Source organism: Lepeophtheirus salmonis, chromosome 12, assembly GCF_016086655.4.
Source record: "Lepeophtheirus salmonis chromosome 12, UVic_Lsal_1.4, whole genome shotgun sequence".
Lineage (NCBI taxonomy): Eukaryota > Metazoa > Arthropoda > Copepoda > Siphonostomatoida > Caligidae > Lepeophtheirus > Lepeophtheirus salmonis.
The window spans coordinates 6,633,574-6,658,777 of NC_052142.2; the positions used below are offsets into that span (position 1 = coordinate 6,633,574).

A 25,204-nucleotide genomic window follows, 5' to 3' on the forward strand; every position below is an offset into this window, starting at 1 on the left:
AAGCACCGTCCCAATTCGAGGATCAGACGCTTTAATACCAACAATAAAAATTTTAATTAATGGGAGGAAGGCGTTAGGGCTCCTCAATACAGTGTGCACCCAAACCATTCTCAGACCCTCTTTTTCAAACCTTTCAAATGAAGAAAGGTACCCAGTGAAGTCCTTCAATGGAAAAATAGTTATTTGTAATGGAGTAGCTCAGGTACCCATTGAGTTGAACGGTATAGAGACCAGGGTGGAGTGTTTAGTAAGCTCAAAGATGATTCCAGGTGTAGACATCATAATTGGGATGGATGTACTTATAGAACACCGAGTGGTAATGATCAGGGGAGCAGTAACATGAGTGCAGTGGCAGCAACATGTGAAAAAGTAATCCTGAATATAGTAGGAAGGAATTTTTCAGGAGCATTTGATGGTAAAGAATGGGTGGTCAAGTGGGATTGGAAAGAAGAACCCAACCTTTGCAACACAATGGCAGAATACAAGATGAAGGAGGGAATTAAGGAGCGTTTTGATGATGAAATTACTTGGTGGATATCAAACAGATGGCTGAAACCCTGCCGTCAAGGCAATAAAGGCGTGATACTGCTGTTAGTGGTTTCACAAAAGAAGAAAAACAAATTTAGACCCGTCTGTGATTTTCGAGAATTGAATGATTATGTAGAATGTAGTGGAGCCGAAGCTGATGTGTGCAATGAAAAAATAAGATTGTGGAGAAGGTGGTACCCATTGTGCACATTGTTAGACCTAAAGGACGCCTACATATAGATAAGAGTTGACCCTTCATGTGGAAAATATCTAGTACTTTAGGTAAAGGATAAGCAGTATGAACTTACTAGGCTTGGTTTCTGATTAAATTGTGCTCCACAAATTATGAAGGGGGTGGTTGGAAAGGTGCAACAGACAATTACTATGACGACATTATTGTCAATACGGAAAAGTGGATGTGGGTGATATAAGACGTCTACTCTCAAGTTACAGCCTCGAGTGTAAAGATCCAGTTGAGTTGAAGAATGCTACAGTACTTGGACTTAAAATCGATAAGGGAAGAAACGAACTTTACTGCAGAAGATTTGAAGGAGTTGAGTTCGCCATTAGATCCCACAGCCAACGAAGAGCGAACTTTTTTTTATATGTGGGAATTTAGTTGGACATTAACCGGTTGCTGGGAGGTTGAGGACTGCTGCAAGCTTCATCAAAAGTTGTTGTCATGCAGAAGCTTGGGAAGATGATTCAGGGTCCCTATCAGTGAAGCTGCTTGAGGAGGTTCTCGGTCATGTTAAGAAAGATGATCCGGTCAAAGGAAAGTGGACTGTGGCTCGCGAAGGAGAGTTTGAGTTGTGGTGTGACACAAGTTCGATGGCACACCGAGTGGTTTTGACAAAGGGTGGCAGTACTATTGAAAAGGGATAATGGCTTCGAAAGAAAGAAGATGGCAATCACACCAACCTTGCAGAGCTCACAGCAGTGTTGAAAGATGTGAACATGGGACTTAAATGGGATGTGAGGCGACTAAAGATTTTTATGGATTCAGCTTCAGTGTTTGCCTGGTTATCCTCGTCCCTGTAGAAGGACAAGAAGATAAAAGTATCTGGTGTGTCAGAGATGCTTGTGAAAAGGCGGCTTGCAATTTTAATGGAAACCTTCCATTCCTACAACGTGTCTTGGGAAGTGCAACTCGTATCGACAACCAAGAACCAAGCAGACGTGTTAACAAGAGTGCGGAAGTGTGGATTGTTCGATCTTGCAAACCATATGATGCACCTGTATGCACAGAAAGGCTGAAGAAAATCCACGAGAAGCATCACCGGGGAGGAGAAGTAACTCTACATTTTTCGAGGAACGTTGGCCCAAAAGTTACAAAGCAGCAAGTGGAAAAAGTCCTGAAGGAATGATAGAACTGCCAAGGCATAGATCCACGCCCAATCACAACAGTCAGAGGGTCTTTTGGTGTTGACAGGGACTGGAAACGTTTGGCTATGGACAATACTCATTGGGAAGGGAAGAAGTTTCTCACTGTTATTGTTTGTGGAACGAGTCGTTTTGGCGTGTGGAGGGAGGTAGTGAGAGAAAGTGAGGAGGAGATAACGAGGATGATAAACCAGATATTTAGTTAATTAAGCACATCTAACGAGATTCTCCTTGATAACGAATGCAGTTTCAGATCAGCAATGCTTAGAAACTTAGGTTCAAAATGGTATGTGAAAGTTATTTTCCCCTATGCTTATCGCCCGTCCAGTAATGGAATTATTGAGAGGCACCATCGATCAGTGAAAACAATGGCGGCAAGACAAGGGCAACCATTGAGGAGTGTCCGTTTTGGTACAATATGATACCAGTGAGTGGGAACAGAGACATGCCAGCAGAATGCCTATTTAAGATGAAATGGCAGAACCCATACCTGGAGGAAAGTAGTCACAGAACAGGTGGAATTGCACCCTATAACATTTATTCCAAAGGGGATGAGGTATTGGTTAAGCCTCCTAGAGCTCGATGTTCGACTAGATGGAACAGAGGGGTAATAACAAAAATAAATTCTAAATTCAGTGTAGACGTGAATGGCATACCAAGGCACATTTACGACGTGCGAAAGGTAGTTGAGGCATCACCTTAATCCTGAGGAGCCAAAGAAGTGGACAAGATCGGGCAGAGGGGCCCAAATAACGCCTTTGAAAGTAGGCCCAACTGCGAACGAAGATTGCCTAGTCATTTCAAGGATTTTGTACCATGACATGTTATTTTCGGTGTTTGATATTTTCTGTTTGTTTGTGAATTCTTAGTTTGTTAGTTGTTGTTATTATTATGGTATTTGTAAATTTGATTTTTTTAATTGTGATATTGAGATCATGGGGGCATGTGGCTCGAAAGCTTCGTACCGGTTCGGTGCCCGTTACATAACGAAGCGTTCTATTTACATGCCTCTGTTTTGGCACGTAGTTGAAATAAAGACTTCAAGAGAGGAAGATATATATTCGATAAGGGAATATTTATTTAGAGCGTTACACGATCTAATGAGTACTCGCTGTTCCAATAGGAAAATATCATAATTGTGACTAGTATGGGCTTAGCTCGATGATATTAATATTTTAATAAAATAAGCTAATTGTTTCAAGTTATCCCCCTTTGTAAATAATTACTGCAGACCTAGTCAACTTTTGTGACTGAGTTGATATTGCTTAGTCATGCAAGTTTATACTTTTGCTTTTCAGTTTTGATTAAACACAATCTATACAACTATACTTTTCGATTATTATATTAAATTTATCAGCGGTAGTAAACCATCTTTACTGAATCGACGTTATCATGTATCTTTATTTTTTAGATAATTTATACGATACCATAATAATGATGTAAATCCTGTGTATTTTTTAGCAGGGTGAGGTTTTTTTTTGGTTTTTATAATTGATAATATGAAGAATGAATTTTCAAATCCTTGTTATTATTACTTAATTCATGAATAATAAACTCCGTTTCTTACTACATTTCATTATATTCAAAACATGATTAAACATTCCTGTGCGCTCATCAAAGATGGAGAGTAACCTTGAAGATTTGTTGCGGAGTTATAATTGTAAGTCCTTGATGGACTTAGAGCAGAGTTGGGGATGGACATCGAAGTAATTCTAGCCCATATTCTTGTATATTTCTTTCTCCCACTCCTCCCTTGTCACAGCTGATTGTAGCTGATCTAATGAAATGTCATGACATCTAAGCTGCTCTCCTCCAAAATATTTTTCAAATTGTCAGGGTTAACATGTTTATTTTTTTAACATGCCCAAAATACACACGATTTTCATCACTAACCATTAGGGAACGAGGAAACAAAGTAAATAGTGAAAACATTAAGGTATCAATAAATGATTTTCTTTTTACCTCTTAATAAAAGACAAATAAAAATTAATGTCAATACTTGGGTAAAAATATCGTATTATTCGCTGTTACATAAATTATACTTTTTGTAGAAATTGTCATTAATAATTCAACGTATAGGATTATATCAATAATAATAATTATTTTATAGATGGAGAACCTATTAAACTTCCTGAATCTTTAGAGAGCCTTCCAAAGTCTGATCAGTTTCCTGGACAAAGACATAGGTGGAACACTAATGAGGTAAAGTTTTTATTAATATGGATTAAATTTGACAAGCTTCATCAATCTATCAATGTATAACAATAATACAAACTTTGAATAAAGTAATTAGGGAGGGTGTGATAGAATGCGACGTGGGGTCAAATCTGTTTATTTTATTATTAAGTTTCAACTATTTTAAAATTTTCTTTTAAATACTAAAATATAGGCCATACTATGGGATAAAAAACTGTATAAGTTGTATTAAATTTTTATAATTGACTCTGTGTTTTTTGCCTATATATGGGTAAAAAAATATCAACTGAAAAAATTCTGCCAATTAAAGTATGTGAAACTAAAAGAAAAAAAAGAAGAATTTTTTAAATAGTCTTATTCAATACATTTGACAATAATGTTTTATGAGATATATGAACAAAAAAAATTATATCTAAATTATGCTACCCCACAAAAATCACTTTTTTATGTTGCCCAAACATGGCTAATCCAAGAGCCGGAAAATATGTGACTGTCCAGGAGCTGCATCTACTTGTCCATAGTGAACACAGATAACCTCGATTGATGTCATTGCTTGACTTTTTCTTTGGTTGAAACAGCTCCGGATGCGTTTATTTAAGTAAACAGGGAAGGTGTATACATTTATTTTTTAATATTATAAATTATGTCACAAACGAACAAACAGACAAAAAAAAGAAAAAAAGAAAATAGCACAATAGGGTGTTTATGAGATAATATATTAAAAATGACAAACACCAATTATTATATTTTGGATAGCCTTATGTCATGTCCATATCTTGAGCTGCAAAATGTTTGAAAATTGGATAGACTTTTCAGGTTAAAGACCAGAAGTAACCATCCATTGGACTGACTTGGCAGGGAGGATCCCTTTTCAAAAATTTATTAGACCCGCTATTACCGTAAGTAGTGAAGAGGGAACGCTATCAAACAACAATCGATGCAAATGACAAGCAACACTTATTATATACATAAATGAAAATGCATTCACAATACTTGATGCCATAATACGATTTGAAAATGAATAACTTTGTTGATAAGGACTGTACGTATACGACGAAAAATAAGTATGTATAAGGAAATGGATTGAAGGAAGGGTTCTTTAAAAAAAACCAACCTTATAAGACATGGCCATCTGTTGTGAAGGGAGTTAAGGTGGAAAACAACAGGCATGTTTTGTAAAGGCAGGGATACCATAGGTAATGAAAAATAAAATCTTATATGGCATAAACAAACAACCACTGTATTAAAACCAATAACATGGTGAATGATAAAAGGAATTCTAAGGTCTGGATTCGATGAACTATGTCAAAAATAACGGTTTCACAAGGCTTGGTCTAGTCAAAGATTACATAAATGGCCGGAGAGGAAGTTTTGGAGGTATGACTTGATTGAGGTCGGTTTGTGTTCAGCCAGTCTAAGATAGAGACACTAACATCGCCAACTGAATAATATGGTCTGAGCAGGATTGAAGAGAGGTGTTGGACATCAGAAGCACTTTCGTCAGGGGGTAGGCTAAAATCAAATCCTAGTTTGCAGTAAGACAGTGGGGAGATGAGGGAGTCTGGGTCGGAAGTAGCACCATATTGGGTTCGAGAGGAACAAGATATTTGGTAGTGGCGTTCATCATGGAACGATAATTGATATCAACGGAGGTGTCATATAACGGAGAGATGGAAGGTACTAAACAAATTGTCATAGTTGATAGAAAAGTTGGTTTGAATCGAACTGAAAATTGTCGTAATGGATGATAGCTTAACCCAGTATTAGTTAAACGTTCGTGTGTAACTAGAGCATCTCCAACATCGAAGGAAGACGGCTCAATACAGGGTAGAATGCCATCAGTATTATAATTAGAAAAAATGATTATGATTCTTATTTTTTTATACCTACAATTTCATTCGTAATATTCGTTTGTGTTCGAAGACAACATTATTTAGATTAGCTCGTCCTTCCATCTATGGCAATCAATCCAATGGATATTTAGGATGAAATGACAATTGGATATCCAAAATTATGACGAACGAATTAATAAGATTAAAAAAAAAAATCACGGAGAAATCATAAAAAGCGAATTTAAATTTAGAAAAAAATATTTGATATTCTATTTTTTTTTATTATGTGCCACATCAATTAGTGAAAAAATTACATTAAATTTTTGTTACATTTAAAGAATTATCTTCACTAACAAAATGGACACATACCACTGAAGGATCCTTCTCTACTAGGAGAAGGATACAAGGAAACTCCCTGGATATCTGATTCAGGGAGTAAGGAATAAAGAAGGAAGATCCCTTGAACGGAACTTGACGTTACAGAGAGGAGATAAAGGCATTTTAATCAGGTATCCAAATGCAAGGGTGTCTGCAAGGGCGCTTGAGGGGATATAGCCCATCAAAATAGATCAATTCTAAAAAAATCACTTCTATTTGCGAAGAAAATTAGCCCGCCCCAAATTAATTTAGTGATTTAAATATTTTCCTTTTCTTTTATAAAAAGTGAAGTAAAAAAAGTTTTTAAGGACTTTTTTCTAAAAAAAAGGTTAATCAAGCGGATTTTTTTATAGGATTTATTTTCAAAAATAAAAGGTTATTCCTTGTGGGGGAAAACCAAGCCCCCCAAAAAAAAAAAAATGAAATTCTGCAGACAATGAAAAATATTGAGAAAATGTGGATCCCTACATGTGAATGCATGTTAGGAATAGGAAGATAAATTGTTTGAAATTCCTCGGAACAAACTGTTGTTAGGATCCAGGGAGTTGCAAATAAATCCATATTTATTTTCTCTCGCATCCCTCCTTCTCCTGACTAGAATAAATAAAAATAGAATTAAATAATACAAATAAGTATCTATAGATTGTGCGAGTGAAAAAGAAGTCGTGAGCCCCCATTATATAGTCCCAGTCTTAAGTATTAGTTTTAAATTTGGAAAATTAGTATTTATTGACCTACTCAGCTGTTACTTCATGCACACATCCTAGCGGAAAAAATGTATCTCGAATCTATTCAAATGATAAAAAATTATGACAAAATAGTCTTTTTTAGGCCCCTTTCTTTTATCGTTTATGCAAGAGCAACCGATAACACATTAAAAGAAAAAAGGAGAGAGAAAATGGAGTAGAAATACGGAATTGAAGAAAGAAAGAAAATGGATGGGACATAGCAGAGTTGACTTCTGAGTTCCTTTATTTAAGTAATATCAAGAATTGAATGACAATATTTAGGATTTTATTGGGAAATATTTTTTCTCTAATCCTAATTTTGTTGTAATGAGGTAAAAAGAGGACTTAGGGAAGGAAGCTGATTTAATAAAGGAGAGCTTGAAGTAGGAAACATATTCAAATAAGAGGGGAGTTTGAGGTAGTTGACAAATTCAAGATAGAAAGAAGGGCTTGAGGTAAGAAACGGACTTAATATTGGAAGAGAGCTCGAGGTAACAAACGGATTTATAGTAAGAGAAGGAGCACGAGGTAGGATACAGACTTATGATAAGAGAACAGTTTGAGGTAGCAAACATCTTAAGGGATTGAACCGCTTGGAGTAGAAAGAGGGGTTGATGATGAAAAGGATTTAAAGTAAGAGGAGAGTTTAAGGTATGAAATTTACATAAGGTAGGATTAATGTTTGAGTTAGGAAATATATTCAAGGTTGAAGGAGAGCTTGGATAGAAAGAGGGGTAGAGGTAGAAAAGAGATTTAAATTAGACGAGATTTATAAGGTAGAGGGCTTAAACAATGAGTTCTTATACTATCTGGAGGAGCACAAGCTCCAATCACGCAACCTGTTGTTGTGATAAATATCAATTTTTATGACAAATCCTTTTGGTAAACTCATATAAAAGAGTAATGGTTTGTCATTATTGTAGTTTTTTAACAACATCACGTGGTGTTTTATTTAACTCTTCCATTTTGTGTTAGCATTTTAAATCCTCAAAATTGTTTTTGAGGCGAAAATGAAAATGATAGACACACTTCACGTTCACGGCTCAAAATCAAAGTAGACATTTTTTAAAAGGTTTTCTAAAGTTGATCGTAAAAAAATAATTGAATTAATTTTTTAACCGGATACATTTATAAAGTTTGATCTAAGGCAAGAAAAATATGTTGTATCGCAAATTTACTTTGCGACTCCATTGACTTAATAATGGCCTAGTGAGGATAAAAAAGAATACAATAATAATTATGATAGCTTTGGTAAATAAAAACATATATACAGGCAGAGGGCACTCTCCCTCATTCAAGAGACAATTGAAAAAAACTAAGCTCTATTTTATAATAGCATTATGTGCAGCTCTGCTTATAACTCTCGAAAAAACCTTCATTGTTACTCTGCGTTTTTCATGAGCACACACACCAGTTATTACTTTATCCAATGATGTTCCCTTTTCAAGCATTAAATAATAATGACAACAACTTTTAGAAATAAAACGCCTGTTAAGATTGTCAAGTAGAAAAAGGCCACATATGTAAATAATTGCGTCTAAATGAAGTATATCTGTTGGAACTGGCTATTTGATACTATGTAGATAAGAAAAAATAAAAAAGCTATTTTTTAGAAAGATTTATTATAATAAAATAAATAAATAAATAACAAATAAGGTAGTAATTGTCTTTAATATCTAAAAAATACGAGTATAATACATGATGCTAAATGGGAGCATTTTTGACATGCTAAAAAAATTAACCAAAAACCCAACATGGTAACCTTGACAATTTGAGGAATGTTTTGGAGGAGAGAAGCTTGGCTGCCATGACGTTTCATAACATCAATTTCAATCAGCGGTGACAGGGGAGGAGTGGAAGAATGAAATAAACAGGGGCATTATCAAAAATCACTCCGATTTCGATCACCAATTCTACTCTGAGTCCAACAAGGACTAACAACTATAACTCTGCAACAAATCCTCAGGATTACTCTCCGTCTTTTCTGACCACACGCAAATGTTCAATTCGGTTTTGAAAAAATCAATCATATATTTTATGTTGTAAAAAAGGAAGTTCACTCCACATAAATTGAATAATAATGACAACAGCTTAGGAAAGAAAATTCAATCTTCAGTTTACCAACTATAAAAAACGGGGAAGCTAAAAAATTCTCATCACCATATATAACATGCTTCTTCATAGCTGTACTGACAGCTTTGCTAACTTAATTTGTGCAACTACTAACCAATTGATTTTCAAAACTTTTATTTATTGGTATCCCTTGTTGTCTTCTACTACAAAATTTTAGTTTAAATACTTTTTTATAATACAAAAATATATTTTGTCTAGTAAATTTTGTCAAAATTTAAGTTTTCTATTTGTTTTAACTCAATAACTGTAATTACAACGCTGAATTTTTCGCATATTGTAGCTTAATATCTCTTCTTTCTTATGCTATCAAAAACAAGTGGTTACATAAACGAAGATTGTTGAAGTAGTATTTAAAATAAAAGTCCTCACCGGAGAATAGGGACGTTTAATCTTTTGTGGATATGTAGGCTCTTGAAGAAATCCACTTTTTTGGAAGATTTTTGTAGTATTCAACAACCTCTTGCAATCATAATATTATTGAGAGATCGGATGTGTAATGGAATCACTGATGAACATATGTATATTCTTATTGAGCTTATTAAACTGCACGCCACATTTCCCGCAACAATGATTAAAAATATCTGAGACACGCTGATCGTTTTACTTAAAATACTCAAGGTTAATAGAAATACAGTGTTATAGCATCTTGTAACTGTGCTTACCAGAATATTCAATTTGATGTAACGCACTGACTACTGGGCAAGACAGACATATTTTGACGTCATAGAGTATAACAACGGTATATTTACAAAAATACTATGAATTATATGATGTATATACTCTTTGACATCACTATTAGAAAGCGTGGTGGAAGTAACAGATCAGTTGGAAAAGCGTAATGGTATAACTTGGTATTTCTACTAATCTTGAAAATATTAATATATTTCTTTAAACAAAAATTACAAATTTATCAAAATCGGGGGCGTTGATTGTAAAGTTATTCTTTTTTGTTAATTTTTTGGGGGGATTACACTTATGTAATTTTTCTTAGGAACTATATTTCAGATTTTTTTTAAATTTTTGAGCATTTTTTTGTGATACATAGTTGATTCTTAATCATGATAAAGAAATAAATATGCCATATCAAGCTAGTCAACCCACAAACAAAAAAAATCTAATCATGGTCCTATTTTTCCCTTGAACTTTGAGTGTCCATCCTTTGACATAAGTCTTGTTACTGAGTATTTAAAATTAATCAAGAAAGGAGGATGGCATTAAAATTTAGTTTCGGCAATGAAAAGTCATATCTTAAGCAATAAAACATGGTGAAATTGGTGAAAAAGGACAAGTTAAAATATTTTATGAAAAGGATCAAAGGGTACTTATATGAGGTTAAACAAAGGATAGATGTTATAAAAATTATTCAACAATTTTGAGTAATGTGCCACATAAAATATGGAAAATTTCAAGAATAAATTTGGATTTTAAGACCCAAAAGAAAAGAAATTTGGTAAATATATACTCTAGAAATGGTCAAGATTTACTTGGATTATGTGTAACAGTTCGATGGGTTCCGAACTCACTTTTAAGTTTAATAGTCATTGGTTCTAACTAGAGTTGTGGGGTGCTGACCCACATTCTTTCATTTTTGCCATGTAGTCAATAAAATGTTGTGGTCATTCAATAGGTCTTAGGAAAAAAATTGTAAGGAAAAAATGGTAGTAGAAAAAATGTCAGAATAAAAAGAAAAGGTGAAAAAAAAAAAAAATAATGGCACAATTATTTTAAGCTGATATACTACTTATCACAATATAATAAATTATAAAATTAAAAAAAAAACAACACGACATCTATTTGAAATTAAGAAATGATCCGGTATCAATCATCATTTTTAAATGCTAAATTTGGGAATGTACTTAACTATACATATTTGAAAAGAACAGGATGCAAGCTTTCAGAAATTGTAGGTTTAGTTTTTTTATATGAAGAAAACTGCTAAAATAAAAAATTAAATTATATAATAATATTATTAAATAACAGATCAATATCGACTCAACAAATAAAATAATATGAAAACGCAAGAATCAAAAGAAATCAATAGCAAATGTAATTTTTAACCAATTTGGATGAAATATGTACGCATAGAAAAAAATCAAATTTAACTTTCTAAAGAGGACTTATATAATTACAAAAGTTATTGTATATTAGTTTTTGATAACATATACATATATGTTGATAAGTCTTTTTGCAGACACTACGATTATAATTGAATATAATAACAGTCTGAATGTTGGTTATGTAAATATAAAAAGTAAAATATGTTTACTTAAAATTATTAGACTGGGAATATGATATATAAGTTATTATCTTAATTTTTAAACATAACACAACCACATGATAATCACCAGGGAGTACTATATACAGTGCACTCTGTATAAAAGTTGGATGCTATATGATATAGCATAACAAATAAATAACATTGCAGGCATGTGCATATAGCCTATATGCACACGCCTACAATATTTCATTAATAAGACTTTATTGTTATTTCTTAGATCAAAATATATTATTATATAGATCATGGAGTACTATATACAGTGAACCTGGTGACTCGTTTTCCTATATACAGACAGAAAGACAAACTTTACTTTATTAATATAGATATTTATTAAACTTGTAAAACAATTTGAAATTATTCTTTATTTCTTTTAGGAAATTGCATCTATGCTAATTGCATTTGATCGTCATTTAGAGTGGTTATCAAAAGAGGTTAAAATTCGACCGAAATCAGGGTCAATGTTACTATATTCTCGTAAAAAAGTTCGCTATAGAAGAGATGGATATTGTTGGAAAAAAAGAAAAGATGGGAAAACAACTAGGGAGGATCATATGAAACTGAAGGTTCAAGGAATGGAAGTAAGATGAACAATATTTATATTTAACTTCAATTATAAGTAATTTTGAGTTTAATCGTTTTGGATTGATGCTTATTGTAGATTTGATTGAAACATACATTTTATTGAATTCAGAATATTTGATTCCCAAGTCATTTAATTAAAATGAAGTTATCTTTTTAAATAATGTTTAGCCAAAAGCATTGTGAAAATATGAAATAAAAGGGTACTATTTAAAGAAGATCAAACGTTTCAAATTCCTTATTGGTCTAATAGAGCTGCACCAATTAGGCATAAATAAAGGACTCAAGACCCTTGACTCCTTAGGTATAAGCAGTGCCTTAGAAAAGGAGAGTTTGGTCAACACGTGCGCCATTTAAAGAGCCAAATATGAACTAATAACCTAAAATCTTAAGCTTATATAAATGAATAATGTGCAACTGAATCAAATAGTTAATTTGTTACAAAATTAAATTATTCATAGAAAATAATATACAAATAAACAGAGGATTTACAAATTAAGAAAAAATTTGCCTCATTTTTAAGCTTTTACTCACATTACTTGTCACGAAGACATTTGAAGGTGCCTCAAATTATATATTTTTCACTTTACAATAAAGAAAAAAAGCGTGGTTTTTACGCTCACCGCTATTTAGTCAATGTTCATATCATTACAAATCACTTAAATAGTAGAGTTGATAAAAAAAGTACCATGGATTAGGAATTTTGTAAATTTTCAATTAATATAATCTGAACAGTAATTAGATGTAACTTTGCATTTCTATGATAGTCAAGGCATAAAATAAAAAACAAAAACATATTATTTTTACAAATTAGATAGAGGGATTGAATTTATTTTTGAAGGCAGAATCAAACACAGATCTTGGCATTTCTCTTTTACGTCAGGTTTCTTCGATTAGTAATTCGAAACTAATATGGATAATATTAATTTTTCACCACTTAGACAATCAGAAAATTAATTATAGGATTAAAAAAAAAATATTGTAGTGTCCTTTTCTAGCAATCGTGGAAAAGGCTACTACAAAGTTTACTTATATTTTTTAGTTTGGATTAATATAAGATCAATATTTGATAAGCATTCCTTCTCAGGATACAATTTAGTGGGAGTCAAATGAGAACACCGCTGTGTTCAATGGGATAACTATTAGGCCTACCTTAAGTTGTTGTTTTGGAGTTTAGGGTTGATAATAAGAATCACGTAGTACGTTTGCACACTGCCTTATTTATTACTTAGTTCTTCGGAGATAATCTGGCGATTCATTCCCCTACATACATCATAACATATATTTATAGACGTTTGGGGTCTAATGCTAGTTGTTCTAGAACTCTCCAATTCACCTCATCACATGCTCCCAGCATGTGATGATTGGCCTTGGTGATTACTCATCATACGCGTATCATATCCAGACACACAACTCAGCAATAAACCTCTCAACACATCATTTATCATCAAACATAATATCAAAATAACAATAACTCATGATAGCTTAAATCTGATAAATATATATATACAATAACAACTATCATTCACATCATCATACATAATACATCCAGTTGGTGATACTACAGATGCTCCCTCCTTGAGGAAAAGACGACCTCGTCTTTCTTTCCCGATATACAGCCCTTCAGGATTTAACTCACTCCTGTACAGCTCTTCTAGCTCGTACCTTACAGAGCAACGTCACAAAGAATCCTGAAAATATAATGATTAATAAAGTTTCAATAACCACTATACCGTATATCCAAAAACGATTCTCTTCAACCCTGGCAGTTCTTGCCATTATCCTCAACTTGTCTATAGATATTGCTTTCTGAGGTTCCGTCAATAATTCTAGCTTGTCCTTGAGGCTTGATTGTCCATTACCATAAACCCAGCTTTCATGGAGGTTTAAATCCGCAATAACATCTTCCACCTCATCCAGAATCATCATTTCCACGACCCTCACCTTGATCTTACTTGTCACTGGTCTTTCTCCAATCAAGTAATCACCAATCCTCACATTGCAATCATTCCGCAATGTGATCATCCATTGTCCGGACCCAAGTGCTTCTCGACGTTTTGTTGTCCTACCAGAACCACTTGTACATGACGCTTTGATCCTTTGTGTCTTCTGCACATCCACGAATATTTTTCCATCGTTGATTTGCGACACAAACACGTCATCCGATTTATGTAACATTATGTCACATAATCCCTTAGCCAATTTAAAGTTACCATGAATCAATGCAGGCAAACAACCATTTTGTCCAATTCTGAACAACCTTAAATGTGGACACAGACGAATATCTTCAATATGAATACAATCCACTAATTCATCTGTTTCAATTTATAAATACCCTTTATGTCATCAATCACTAAATATTTTCCTATTGGTGATCGATATGACATCAGGAGTTCCCTATACTTATATAACTCGTATAGATTATCTTTGTAATATAAGGGTAATCGAACCGCCACATCTAATCCGTTTGCCGTTCTTTCCAGTTGCACAGGCAGAGAGTAAAAATTCCCAATACTCTCACTTTCAACTGGACTGATTGATCCATCATGATTCCTTTCTTTTACCATATCCAAGATCTTCCCCACATCATTGATTGATAACAAGTCTGGTGTTAATCTCCCGGTCATACCAGCCTGTATTCCCTGATCCATTTGTTGATCTGTTCTGAGATTGTTGTCAACACCATTATCATTGGTTCAACCCTTTCTACTTCTTGTAGCTGATTGTGAAGCATCATTGTGACATTCTTAAGGGTATCATACTTTGTGGCTAAGTTTCTTATTGCTCCACGGATTGCCCTTAGTTCTTCTTCTTGCTGTGCCAAGGTATCCAATATCTCTGATTCATACCTTGAGTGATCATCACTTGAGAAGAACTTTGTGAACAACCCCTTAAGCATCCAGCCTCCCAATACTCCGAGGCCCACTATCACTTGCCTTTTCGTTTTTCCGTCATTCTTATACCCACATAACATCATTACTTCATTCATGTGTGTGCGGATATATTCTATTCTTTGTTGTAGAGCATTCGTCAATGACTTGGGAATACGCACAATGTTCATATACTTAATTGTAGCATGCATACTCCCCAGGACGTTTTCAATTCTTCTGTTGATTTTAACCATTGGTAATTCCGTCCTGACCTCTATCAATTGTACTGAAGTTCCCACTCTACCCATTTCCTCGAATAGAATTGACGAGTTCTTCCTTTCCATTAATTTCACTTTCTGAATTAACTTGAAGAACTTCAAACACAAAAGTAAGTGATAATAATAAAATAAGTAACTTCATATTTAATTATATTTAATTCTTTTCTTTTTAAGTTCAAATCACAATTAAATATTTATTACTTATTCCTTTTTAAGGAAAACTATTTTCCTCACCCTCTTTCTCCTGTGGAACATCTGTAGAAGATATATTAATTGTATCTTCTAGTTCTCTTTCAGTCTGTTCATCTTCTTCACTCAAGTCGAGCTCGCTCTCTTCACTTGACTCTATACGCGATTCCTTTTTACCTTGTGCGTGGGGGCTGACTGGTTTCCTTTTATATGACTTAGGGCGTGTTTTCCCATCTAGCAACGCAGCTAGTTCATCAAAGGCGGCACTTAATAATTTCTTTGACTTCTGTTTATATTCAGGCATTGCTTTTCGTTTTTTATTCTTCTTCTCAACAGATCCTTGCATCTTATTGGGCGATTCTTCCATATTCTTTACTTCTTTTCTTATTTCTTCCGCTCCTGCTTCACTCATATATGCCTCCTCGAGTTCATCCATATTACCATTTTCATTTTTATCCTCTTGTTTTCCATTCTCCTCCTCATCATCCCTTTTTTTGGAAGATCTTCTATATCTTTATTACTTATGGATGTAGAAATCTTAGGAATTGTTTGAATTTCAGGAGAATCAGGATATGAAAATTGAATTACTCGATCTAAATGATTACTTTCGTTCTCTTCCGTTAGTCTAGAGTCTGAAGGTCTATTTCTTTCTGTTCTATAGAGAGGTGTATTAAAGGGAATCAATTCTTTAGAAATATCTTTTCCCGATATTACCCGTAGTCTGTCCTTAGCTACTTTTTTAGGACCCTTGTTTGTTCTAATCTCAACCATTCTGTCGTTTATTACCTTTAGAACCTTAAATGGTCCGTTTTGATAAGTAGCCAATTTACGATTCTTGTCAGTTTGTGGTGCCCACAAAAACACCTCATCGTCAACATTAATTACCTGTTGGACTACTTTTTTATTATAAGCCTCTATTCTTTAAATGACTTTCAAATTGTTGGACTCTAACTTTTTCTAACGCATCAGTAACTGTATTTACCAGTTCATTAACTGATGTAGGAGCATTTTGCATATTTGAATCTAATTGAACTGCAGGAACCACTGGATGTGCTCCAGTTACTAAGAAAAATGGAGAATACCCTAACCTCGGTACAATTAGGAACCTTATTTGAGCCAAGGCTCCCCTAGGCATTTATGCCATTTATTATCAGGGATATTTTCTTGGACCATTAATGTTCTAATAGCTTGTCCAATATCCCTATTTAATCTTTCAACCGGGTTAGTATGAGGTTGATAAGCTTGAGTTTCTGCTTTAATGACTCCTAACTCATCGCACACCTGTCGCATTAATTTGGAAATAAATTGTGAACCCCTGTCTGTTACTAATTTCATACCCGTTCCATACCTTGGGAAGAATTCAGTTAATAATATCTTACAAATATTTTCAACTGTAGGTTCCTTCAAGGGGAACGCTTCTGGAAATTTAGTACATGCATCAGTGATTGTCATTAAATACTTAGGATCACTGGCATAACCGTTGTACATCAGACCCATCAAATCCATGTAAAATACAAGGAATCTTTCATTGATGGCTGTAGAAGTTTGTCCCATTTTTTCCAATGGTCTTTGTCTCCTTTCCTTTGCACAAACACAGACTTCGCAACCTTTTATTTCATCCTCAATATTTCTATCCATATTTGTCCAATAGAAATATTGTTTAGCTAATAATTTTGACTTTGTCATTCCAGGATGCGCTGATAAAGGATGTACATGTACAGTTGCAATAACTGTACGTATATCTTTTTCCGGTACACAAATTCTCATATTTCCATTTTCCTTATCCTTCATATACAATTTACCATCAATTAAATGTAATTGATTATATATTCTAAGATAAGCTTTAATTTCCCGCGACAATAATTTATTACCTTGTGCTTTAATTTCCTCAACCGTTTTGTTTTTCATTAACAAACCCTTAATATATTTCATGCAAGTATCATCACTTTGTGACCTATAAAAATCTAGTTTTATAAATTTATCTGTTGAGATATCATCAATTTCGTTTTCATTGATTTCTTTTTCCTTATCTTGTACCTCAATACATCTCTTGCTCTATTACCTTGATCCTTTCTTGTTCTTGATCAAGTTCTTTTTCCTGCGTCGAGTTGTTACCGCAGCAACATTTGCAATGGGTTTGCCTATAGCTTTCATTAGTTTGAAATCATATTCATTGGGCTTTTTACTTTCTTCCGTTACACCTTCTTCATGGTCGGGTCTTCTACTCAAAGAATCAGCATTCTGATTTCTTTTTCCAGGCTTATACTTAATTTCGAATTCATATTCCATAAGCCTCTCCTTCCATCTGTGTAACATTCCAGTAAGCGCAACTGATTTCATGAACCATTGTAAAGGTTGATGATCAGTCCTGATTTCAAACTTTCTTCCCATTATAAAATACTTAAAATGTTCTACAAACTCGACTACAGCTAGCAATTCCTTCTGCGTTGCAGAATAATTTCTTTGTGATTGATTAAGGGACTTGCTACCGTACGCAATCGGATGTTCTTTACCATCATCCCTATTTGCGTTAACACGGCGCCAATGGCAAAATTTGAAGCATCTGTTTCAACAATAAATTCTTTTGAAAAGTCTGGGGTATTTAATAATGGTTTTACCTGCAACCTTTTCTTTAATTCATTAAATGCTTCATCTTGGCTCTTAGCCCACTGCCATTCTACATCTTTGCGGAGAAGTTTTGCAATTGGTTCAGCTATTTTAGCATATGATGCTATAAATTTACGATAATAAGAGGTCTTGCCCAAGAAGGTTTGGAAATCCCTCTTGTTAGCAGGAATAGGCCAATGCTGAACAGCTTCTACTAGTCTATCAGCCGGAGCAACATGTCCTCCCCTATCTTGTGCCCTAACCAATTCGTCATAGGCGTAAACAAATCTGTTTTCGTAGCCTTTACCCTGAGATTAGCCTTCTCAGTCCTGAGCATAAATTCAGCAAATCTACATAGTGTTTGCATGAACGTACATCCTAAGATGAGATTGTCATCAAAGAATCCGAGGAGTCCTCGCCGGTCTAGTTGTGGACCATAAACTTGACGCATTAATCGTGCATATGTCCGCACGCATTCTTGGGTCCAAAAGGCATCCGAAGGAATTTATAAGTCCCAAATGGGGAAACAATTGTTAACTTGTTCTGATCCTCATTCACTTATGGTCGGTTCAATTATTCCTTCCTCAATCCATTGTTGAAGTTGTCCTTTAAAACTTTCTTCCACAGCTGGATTCATAGGTCTAACCTTCGCCTTCACCGGTTCATTTTCACTAGTATCCACCACAACTTTAATATTTCCGTGCGGCCTACATTGGAGGAGTCTTTTGATAATATACCATAAAATCTATATAATAACTCTTCTACTAGTGCCCGTTCATTACCGCTCAGATAATCATTCTTTCGAACTCTCCCCCCAAACATAATATTAATTTCATTTTTAATTTTCTCCGCCTCACTAGCTACTCTTTTAATAGGTTTTCCAATATATTGAAACAATTTATCTAGTACTAGTGAATAATTAATATTAGGGTCTAATTTTTCAAGTTCTTCAGATGGAGGGCAGATTTTCTCCATCTCCATTGAAGCTAACAAATTTTCATGAGTTGGCGTGTAACGCTTCAATCGTCGGATAGTTCCTATTTTTCTTCCTGAGCTATCCGCCGGGGTTCTTCTTCAACAGTCGAAATGACTAATTTTACTCGACTATCGCCCCGCCTCGTCATCCTCACTTCTGTTAATTGTGACTCAAGATTTATTTTCCAATCTTCTTCAGTTGCTGTAAACCATACAATATTTGATGTGCCGTCATCAGTTACCTTGTACCCTTTGGCTGTAGCCTCAATTATTACCGTCTTCTCTACGGGAATTACCGTCTTCTCAGTAATAATTACCTCAGCAACTTCTTCACAGTCAATTAACATTAAAGTGGAGACAAGTTCCATTGCCTCGTCAGAACCCAGATATTCTGTTAACCGAATTTCTGTCCCGCTAGTCCCAACCCCAGCAATGATATCCTCACCTAATTCTAATGATATGGACAGCTGTCTCATAGTTTTCAGTGATAGTATAAATGGCACCCCTAGCCCACGAACTACTAGGGGTTTATCTTCCATGGTTCTTCTAAATTTTCCACCATGATTACAACCGGTTCAGTAGGAATACCAATAATATCTAACCTATTATCCCCTACTGAACCCACTACAATGTCCGCCTTTTTCAGGTCCTTGCAAGTATTTGACCTCCTCCATAATGCCTCGTCAATAAGATCGAGTGCCCGGTTTCCAGTGTCTGCTAATCCCTGAAACCGCATACCACCCAACTTGGCCCAGAACCAAATTGGCTGACTACCTGGCAGATTTAAGCTTGCTAAACTCGATTCAGCAAATTTGCTCATTGTAGTTTCTTCCCCAAAGTCTTTTGGATGCGTCAGATCCCCTTTGGTATTTGTGCTGTCCGCGATGGCGTCGCTTTGGGAAATAATACCTAAGGGGGGTTCTTCCCCCTTAGGAGTTTCCGGCTTATTTTTAGCCAAGGGGCAATTTCTTTTAATATGCCCCTCCTTTTGACAGATAAAACACTTTGGTTTCTGTTTAAACCTCGAGTGCCGCAGTAGCGCCCTGTCTTTCTTCTTCCTCCCTTTTATACTTCTTTACTATGAAGCAATCCTTCATTTTGTGACGACCCTGAGGGTGGATCAAGCAATGGTCTCCTTGCGTGGGAAGACTTATTGCATCTACCTCCATGGGTTCAACCATGGCGTAATGGGGCTTTGGGCATTTACATTGGGTGCTTTACTTGGCACAGCTCGTCCCCAATCCCTCTTATATTCCTTTTGGTCGACATAATCGACCTGATCCGCCCTCTCATAGTGATCTACATGTCGAAGCACTTCTTCTACCGTCATCTCAGAATGGTCATAATTTATTTTCCTAGTAGCTTTTGCAATTACCCTATTTAACAGGCCCTGCAAAAACTACTTCTTAAAAGCACTATGGTCCGTGTCTTTCGTAGGACCATAGGCCGTAAGCCAGAGGTTCTTTAATATGAAAAAGTACTTTTTAGTACCTTCCCCCGTCCTCTGCAATCTCATTTGGAAGGCCGCCATCGCCTCTTCTTTCCCCCCAACACTATTAATGGTGGTGTCTAACCGCTCCATTAAATGTGTTACGCCCTTGACTATCTCCAGGGGGACCCCTAAACTCTCGTCAAAGGTAAAATATGTGTCCATGACTATGTGCCGGACTGTCTGTTCCACGGGAGCACACATGGCCTCCGCCGCCCATTTACACATGAGAATCTCATCCACCCCTGTATCTTTCACCGATTTTCCAGTAATGGAAGTCAGTACTACCATCATACGCCTTCAGGGGGTTCTTTTGGTTCCCCTGAAATTGTTTTGATGCTTTATTGACCTGTTGGCCAATATACAATTTTAGCTGCTCCCTGGTTAAGGTCTGTGACCTCGATGGATTGAGATTGTCGCCTGATGCCTGCATTTTCTGTCCTTTAAATTGTTAAAACTAATAGGTCAGTAATTTTATAAAAACTTAATTTGGCAAGACAGCGATTTACTATTTATCCTGACCTCAAAGCGTAATCAAAACTTATTTCAGATTCAAAATCGAATCAAATGGGCGTATCACTATTCGTCTCACCCCAGCTTAGTCTAAAGAAATATATATAGATACATGAGTTTACTAATTATCTCTACCCCTTTATTTATTTGTGTTCTTCTAATAATATAACCTTCAATTTAATTATTCATCTCCAAATATATATCTGCTATAGATTAATGTCGGATTGAACATGTATGTCAGATTATATTCTTCGATCCAACATACATAAATATATACATGTAAAATTGAATACATAAACACAAAATAATTATACAAAAGAGATAACATATATAAATTTGTCTATATACTCCAACTCATCCCATTCCCCTTAAGTCACATGATAATTCAATAATTTTTAACCGACATTAAATTTTATCATTGACTTAAATTTATTTTGGGTTATAATTACATATTTCTTTAAGAAATCTACAGTCAGATCTAAAACTACCCAAAATAAATTTACAAAACTGTAGGGTGGACAGTGATTTTGCGCATTGATTCTACTTTAAAGGAATCGTGGAAAAGGCTACTACAAAGTTTACTTATATTTTTTAGTTTGGATTAATATAAGATCAATATTTGATAAGCATTCCTTCTCAGGATACAATTTAGTGGGAGTCAAATGAGAACACCGCTGTGTTCAATGGGATAACTATTAGGCCTACCTTAAGTTGTTGTTTTGGAGTTTAGGGTTGATAATAAGAATCACGTAGTACGTTTGCACACTGCCTTATTTATTACTTAGTTCTTCGGAGATAATCTGGCGATTCATTCCCCTACATACATCATAACATATATTTATAGACGTTTGGGGTCTAATGCTAGTTGTTCTAGAACTCTCCAATTCACCTCATCACATGCTCCCAGCATGTGATGATTGGCCTTGGTGATTACTCATCATACGCGTATCATATCCAGACACACAACTCAGCAATAAACCTCTCAACACATCATTTATCATCAAACATAATATCAAAATAACAATAACTCATGATAGCTTAAATCTGATAAATATATATATACAATAACAACTATCATTCACATTATCATACATAATACATCCAGTTGGTGATACTACAATATTAAAGAAAAATATTCGATCTTAAAAAAAATAAATAGACCTATTCATCAAATATGAATTTCCTACGTATTTTGTTCAACTTTGTATTTCCCAACGTTTCCTGAAGCCGTAGTAGCAAACTCAAAATATAATATTAATAGTGCTTACAATTTGAATGTTGGATAAGAACGTCACACATCTTATTTCAGACAAAAAAACTATTAATTCAAGTAATTTTTTGAAGTATAATAATTAACATTTGTTTATGATTCTATAGTCTCTGAAATTAATTTCTTCATTATTTCAAACCTGTAAACAACTTCTCAAAGAAAAAGTCGATTCTACTCTCTTAAGATGGGTTCACCAGTGATTTCAATGAAAATAATCCTCATTTTTTCAATTCTTCTAGCATACTTTACACATGTCGTGACTTTTTTTGTATCACACAACCTTTCTCTCCGAAAAGAAACTTGAAAAAAGGACCTAACTTAGTTTAATGTTAGCCATATCTTCCCAACTATGGAACTGTTGTTCTATGATTGTTAAAATTTTTCAGCAATTTTAGGAATAATTAATACTAATTTAACCAATAAACGTTCAGAATACTGATTATGAGAAAAGAAGCAGAAAAATCGACAGCAAACAACAAAAAGTGGGTTATTTTTGTGTTAGTGAGGTAAATCTGTGTACAATAATATTTCCTAGAAGTTACTTGGAACTTTTTACGCAATCTTATCATTTTTTATAACTTTAGGGCTTTAATTAATTTCAGCCTATAAAAAAATTGTCGAATTCTAAACGAAAATCAGAATCTGTAAAAACATTTTTGAAATAATTAAAAACTTGACCTTTAATTTTCTGATTGTATTAGTGGTGAAAATGCCTAACTGCAATATTATTCACGAATTATGTGAAACCGATATATCTAAAAAACGTAACGTACGATAGAAAGATGTGTAGATTTGGAGTTCTAAGATAAATTCAATCCTTTTATCAACGTCCAAATTATAAATTATCACCCTGCAATTCATCCCATGTATAATCAGTTCTTAATCTTTACAAAATGTATTTAACATTATATTTTTTCTAATTGACATTCAATATTTTCATCGGCTATTATAAATATTTCGTAAATCTTATGGATAATCAACACGAACTGGTTCTTTTCTGTGTATAGAAGTATCATTAGTTAAATGTCTATTTTCATCAAAAATTAAGGTGAACTATTTAAATGAAACCATATTTAGCTGGAAATTATATCTTTTTTGGGCACTTTTTTATCAAAAATTACAAAAAATAATTTGGAAGACTTTAGTGGCATCTGTTAAGAATTTATAGGGGTATATAATAAATAAATATCATTTTTTTTTTTTTTTAAAGTAAATTTTGGAATTTAGTTAAGTAGAATTCGGATGGAGAGTGAAATGCATTGCTTTAGGATCTTCATGTAGATTTTTTGATGCTCGAAATCTCTTAAAAATTATTTCTTTTTTTTTTGTTTTACCAAAAAATAATAATAATTTTTTTTTCTTTTAACACATAATGTGATGTGAAAAATTGAATATTTTTATTTTATTGTTAAATATTTACCGAATAGATACTTAAAATTTCCATTACTTATTATTTTTGTTGTTTTTTCACATGTTTAAAATGGTTGGGTACCCAATTTTGAAGGTCTCCAATCGAGTTAACTTTTGATTATTTGAAATAATTTAATGCCGGTTTTGCTTTAAAAATTGGAACTGGAAAGATTCACAGCTCCAACAGATAGATTTTACACACACGCTTTGTATACAAAAGGTTTAGTACTCGTGTGTGCTTAATACAACCCTAAAACTTGTGAACTGTCAATATTAATTCCGATTACAGTTCTAGGCGTATTTCCATTTTTTTGCTAATACACTGCTGCTTTACATATGGTAAAGTTATTATTTAATGCTTGGATAATTGTCACATTTATCATCAAATACGATAATAACAGTTTATTATATATTCAGTTTAGCTTATACTCATTTACTATTTGTGCATTGTACATAATAATTATAATTACTTAATTAATCAATTCATAAACTTTATGCATAGTTTTTTAATGGAAATACTGAAGGATATTGCAGTTCTGCAGTACCCTCTACGAGCTGCCACTACATATTTATAACCTTAAATGACTTATTATTTTTTGTTAATTCACTTTATTTCAGGTTCTGATTTATTAAAGTAAATAAATTTTATTATACTATTAAATATTTATTCTTTGGACTGTCTGCTTTTAATATAGTGAATCTTATACAATCGATGCAATTCAGTTTGAACATCCAAATCGTATAAATTTTTTAACATCAAAAATTATACTTTACTTCGTATATTAATACAAAGTTAATGTTAATAAAGATAAAAGACATAATCGAAGTTTAACAGAAATACAAAGTTATACCCTAACGCTTTTCCCACCGATGTTTGACTTCCACCACTTCCTTGTGGTACTTCAAATTGAAAATTCTAGTAAGCCCGAATACATGATGGTCTAACCTTGTATTTCTATTAACTTTGGACTTAATATAATATGAATTTAAATAATAAACTAATTATTTTTTTTCTTTTCATAAAAACCATTTAAAACAGTGTATTTATGGATGTTACGTGCACAGCGCAATATTACCAACTTTTCATCGCCGATGTTATTGGCTTTTACAGGTAATAAAATTAAGAAATATTTAAATTAATATTAAGTATTATTTTGAGAATGTATATGTATATGAAAACTTATTTACATTTTTATAAAGATTAGAAGTTCAGTACTCTTAACTATTAAAATTTAAAATATTGAGAATAAGGTATCTCCCCTCAATTAGGAGATGTGGATAATTTTTTTGATAGGACTATGGATAAGATTTTTAAGCTGGAGAGTTGGGTATTTAATATCAGGAAATATTGGGGTTACATGCAGTATTTCATACTTTTTTAATGTAGATAATGCTAAATTACTAAAAATTAGCACATGTAAACTACAACTATATGTATTCTTTTTATTTATTATTTGCTTAATTATTCTATTGAAGACTATAATTTACCACTTACCTTAGTACAATATTGAATATAGTTAATATTATTAGTCAAGTGCCTTAAAATAGTTCCCCCTACGCCTGGATTA

At 33.7% G+C, this 25,204-nt stretch overlaps 1 protein-coding gene and 1 long non-coding RNA gene across 15 annotated transcripts in view; one reads left to right on the plus strand and one right to left on the minus strand.

Moving 5' to 3' along the window:
- Positions 1-25,204, plus strand: part of Camta (Calmodulin-binding transcription activator) — a 77,288-nt gene that overhangs the window by 16,396 nt on the left and 35,688 nt on the right. For all 14 annotated transcript variants that reach the window (XR_011782421.1, XR_011782420.1, XR_011782419.1 and 11 more), the window contains 3 exons: positions 4,022-4,113; positions 11,831-12,034; positions 24,676-24,747. Coding sequence is in view for 9 of the 14 variants with exons in the window: in XM_040722074.2 (XP_040578008.1) it covers positions 4,022-4,113; positions 11,831-12,034; positions 24,676-24,747 (368 nt within the window). In the remaining 5 variants the exon portion in view is untranslated. The remainder of the gene's footprint in view (positions 1-4,021; positions 4,114-11,830; positions 12,035-24,675; positions 24,748-25,204) is intronic.
- Positions 3,898-7,161, minus strand: LOC139906683 (uncharacterized). The gene is made up of 3 exons (XR_011782427.1): positions 7,056-7,161; positions 5,222-6,911; positions 3,898-5,147 (listed from the first exon to the last, which is right to left on the minus strand). It is a non-coding gene; the product is annotated as an uncharacterized lncRNA (long non-coding RNA).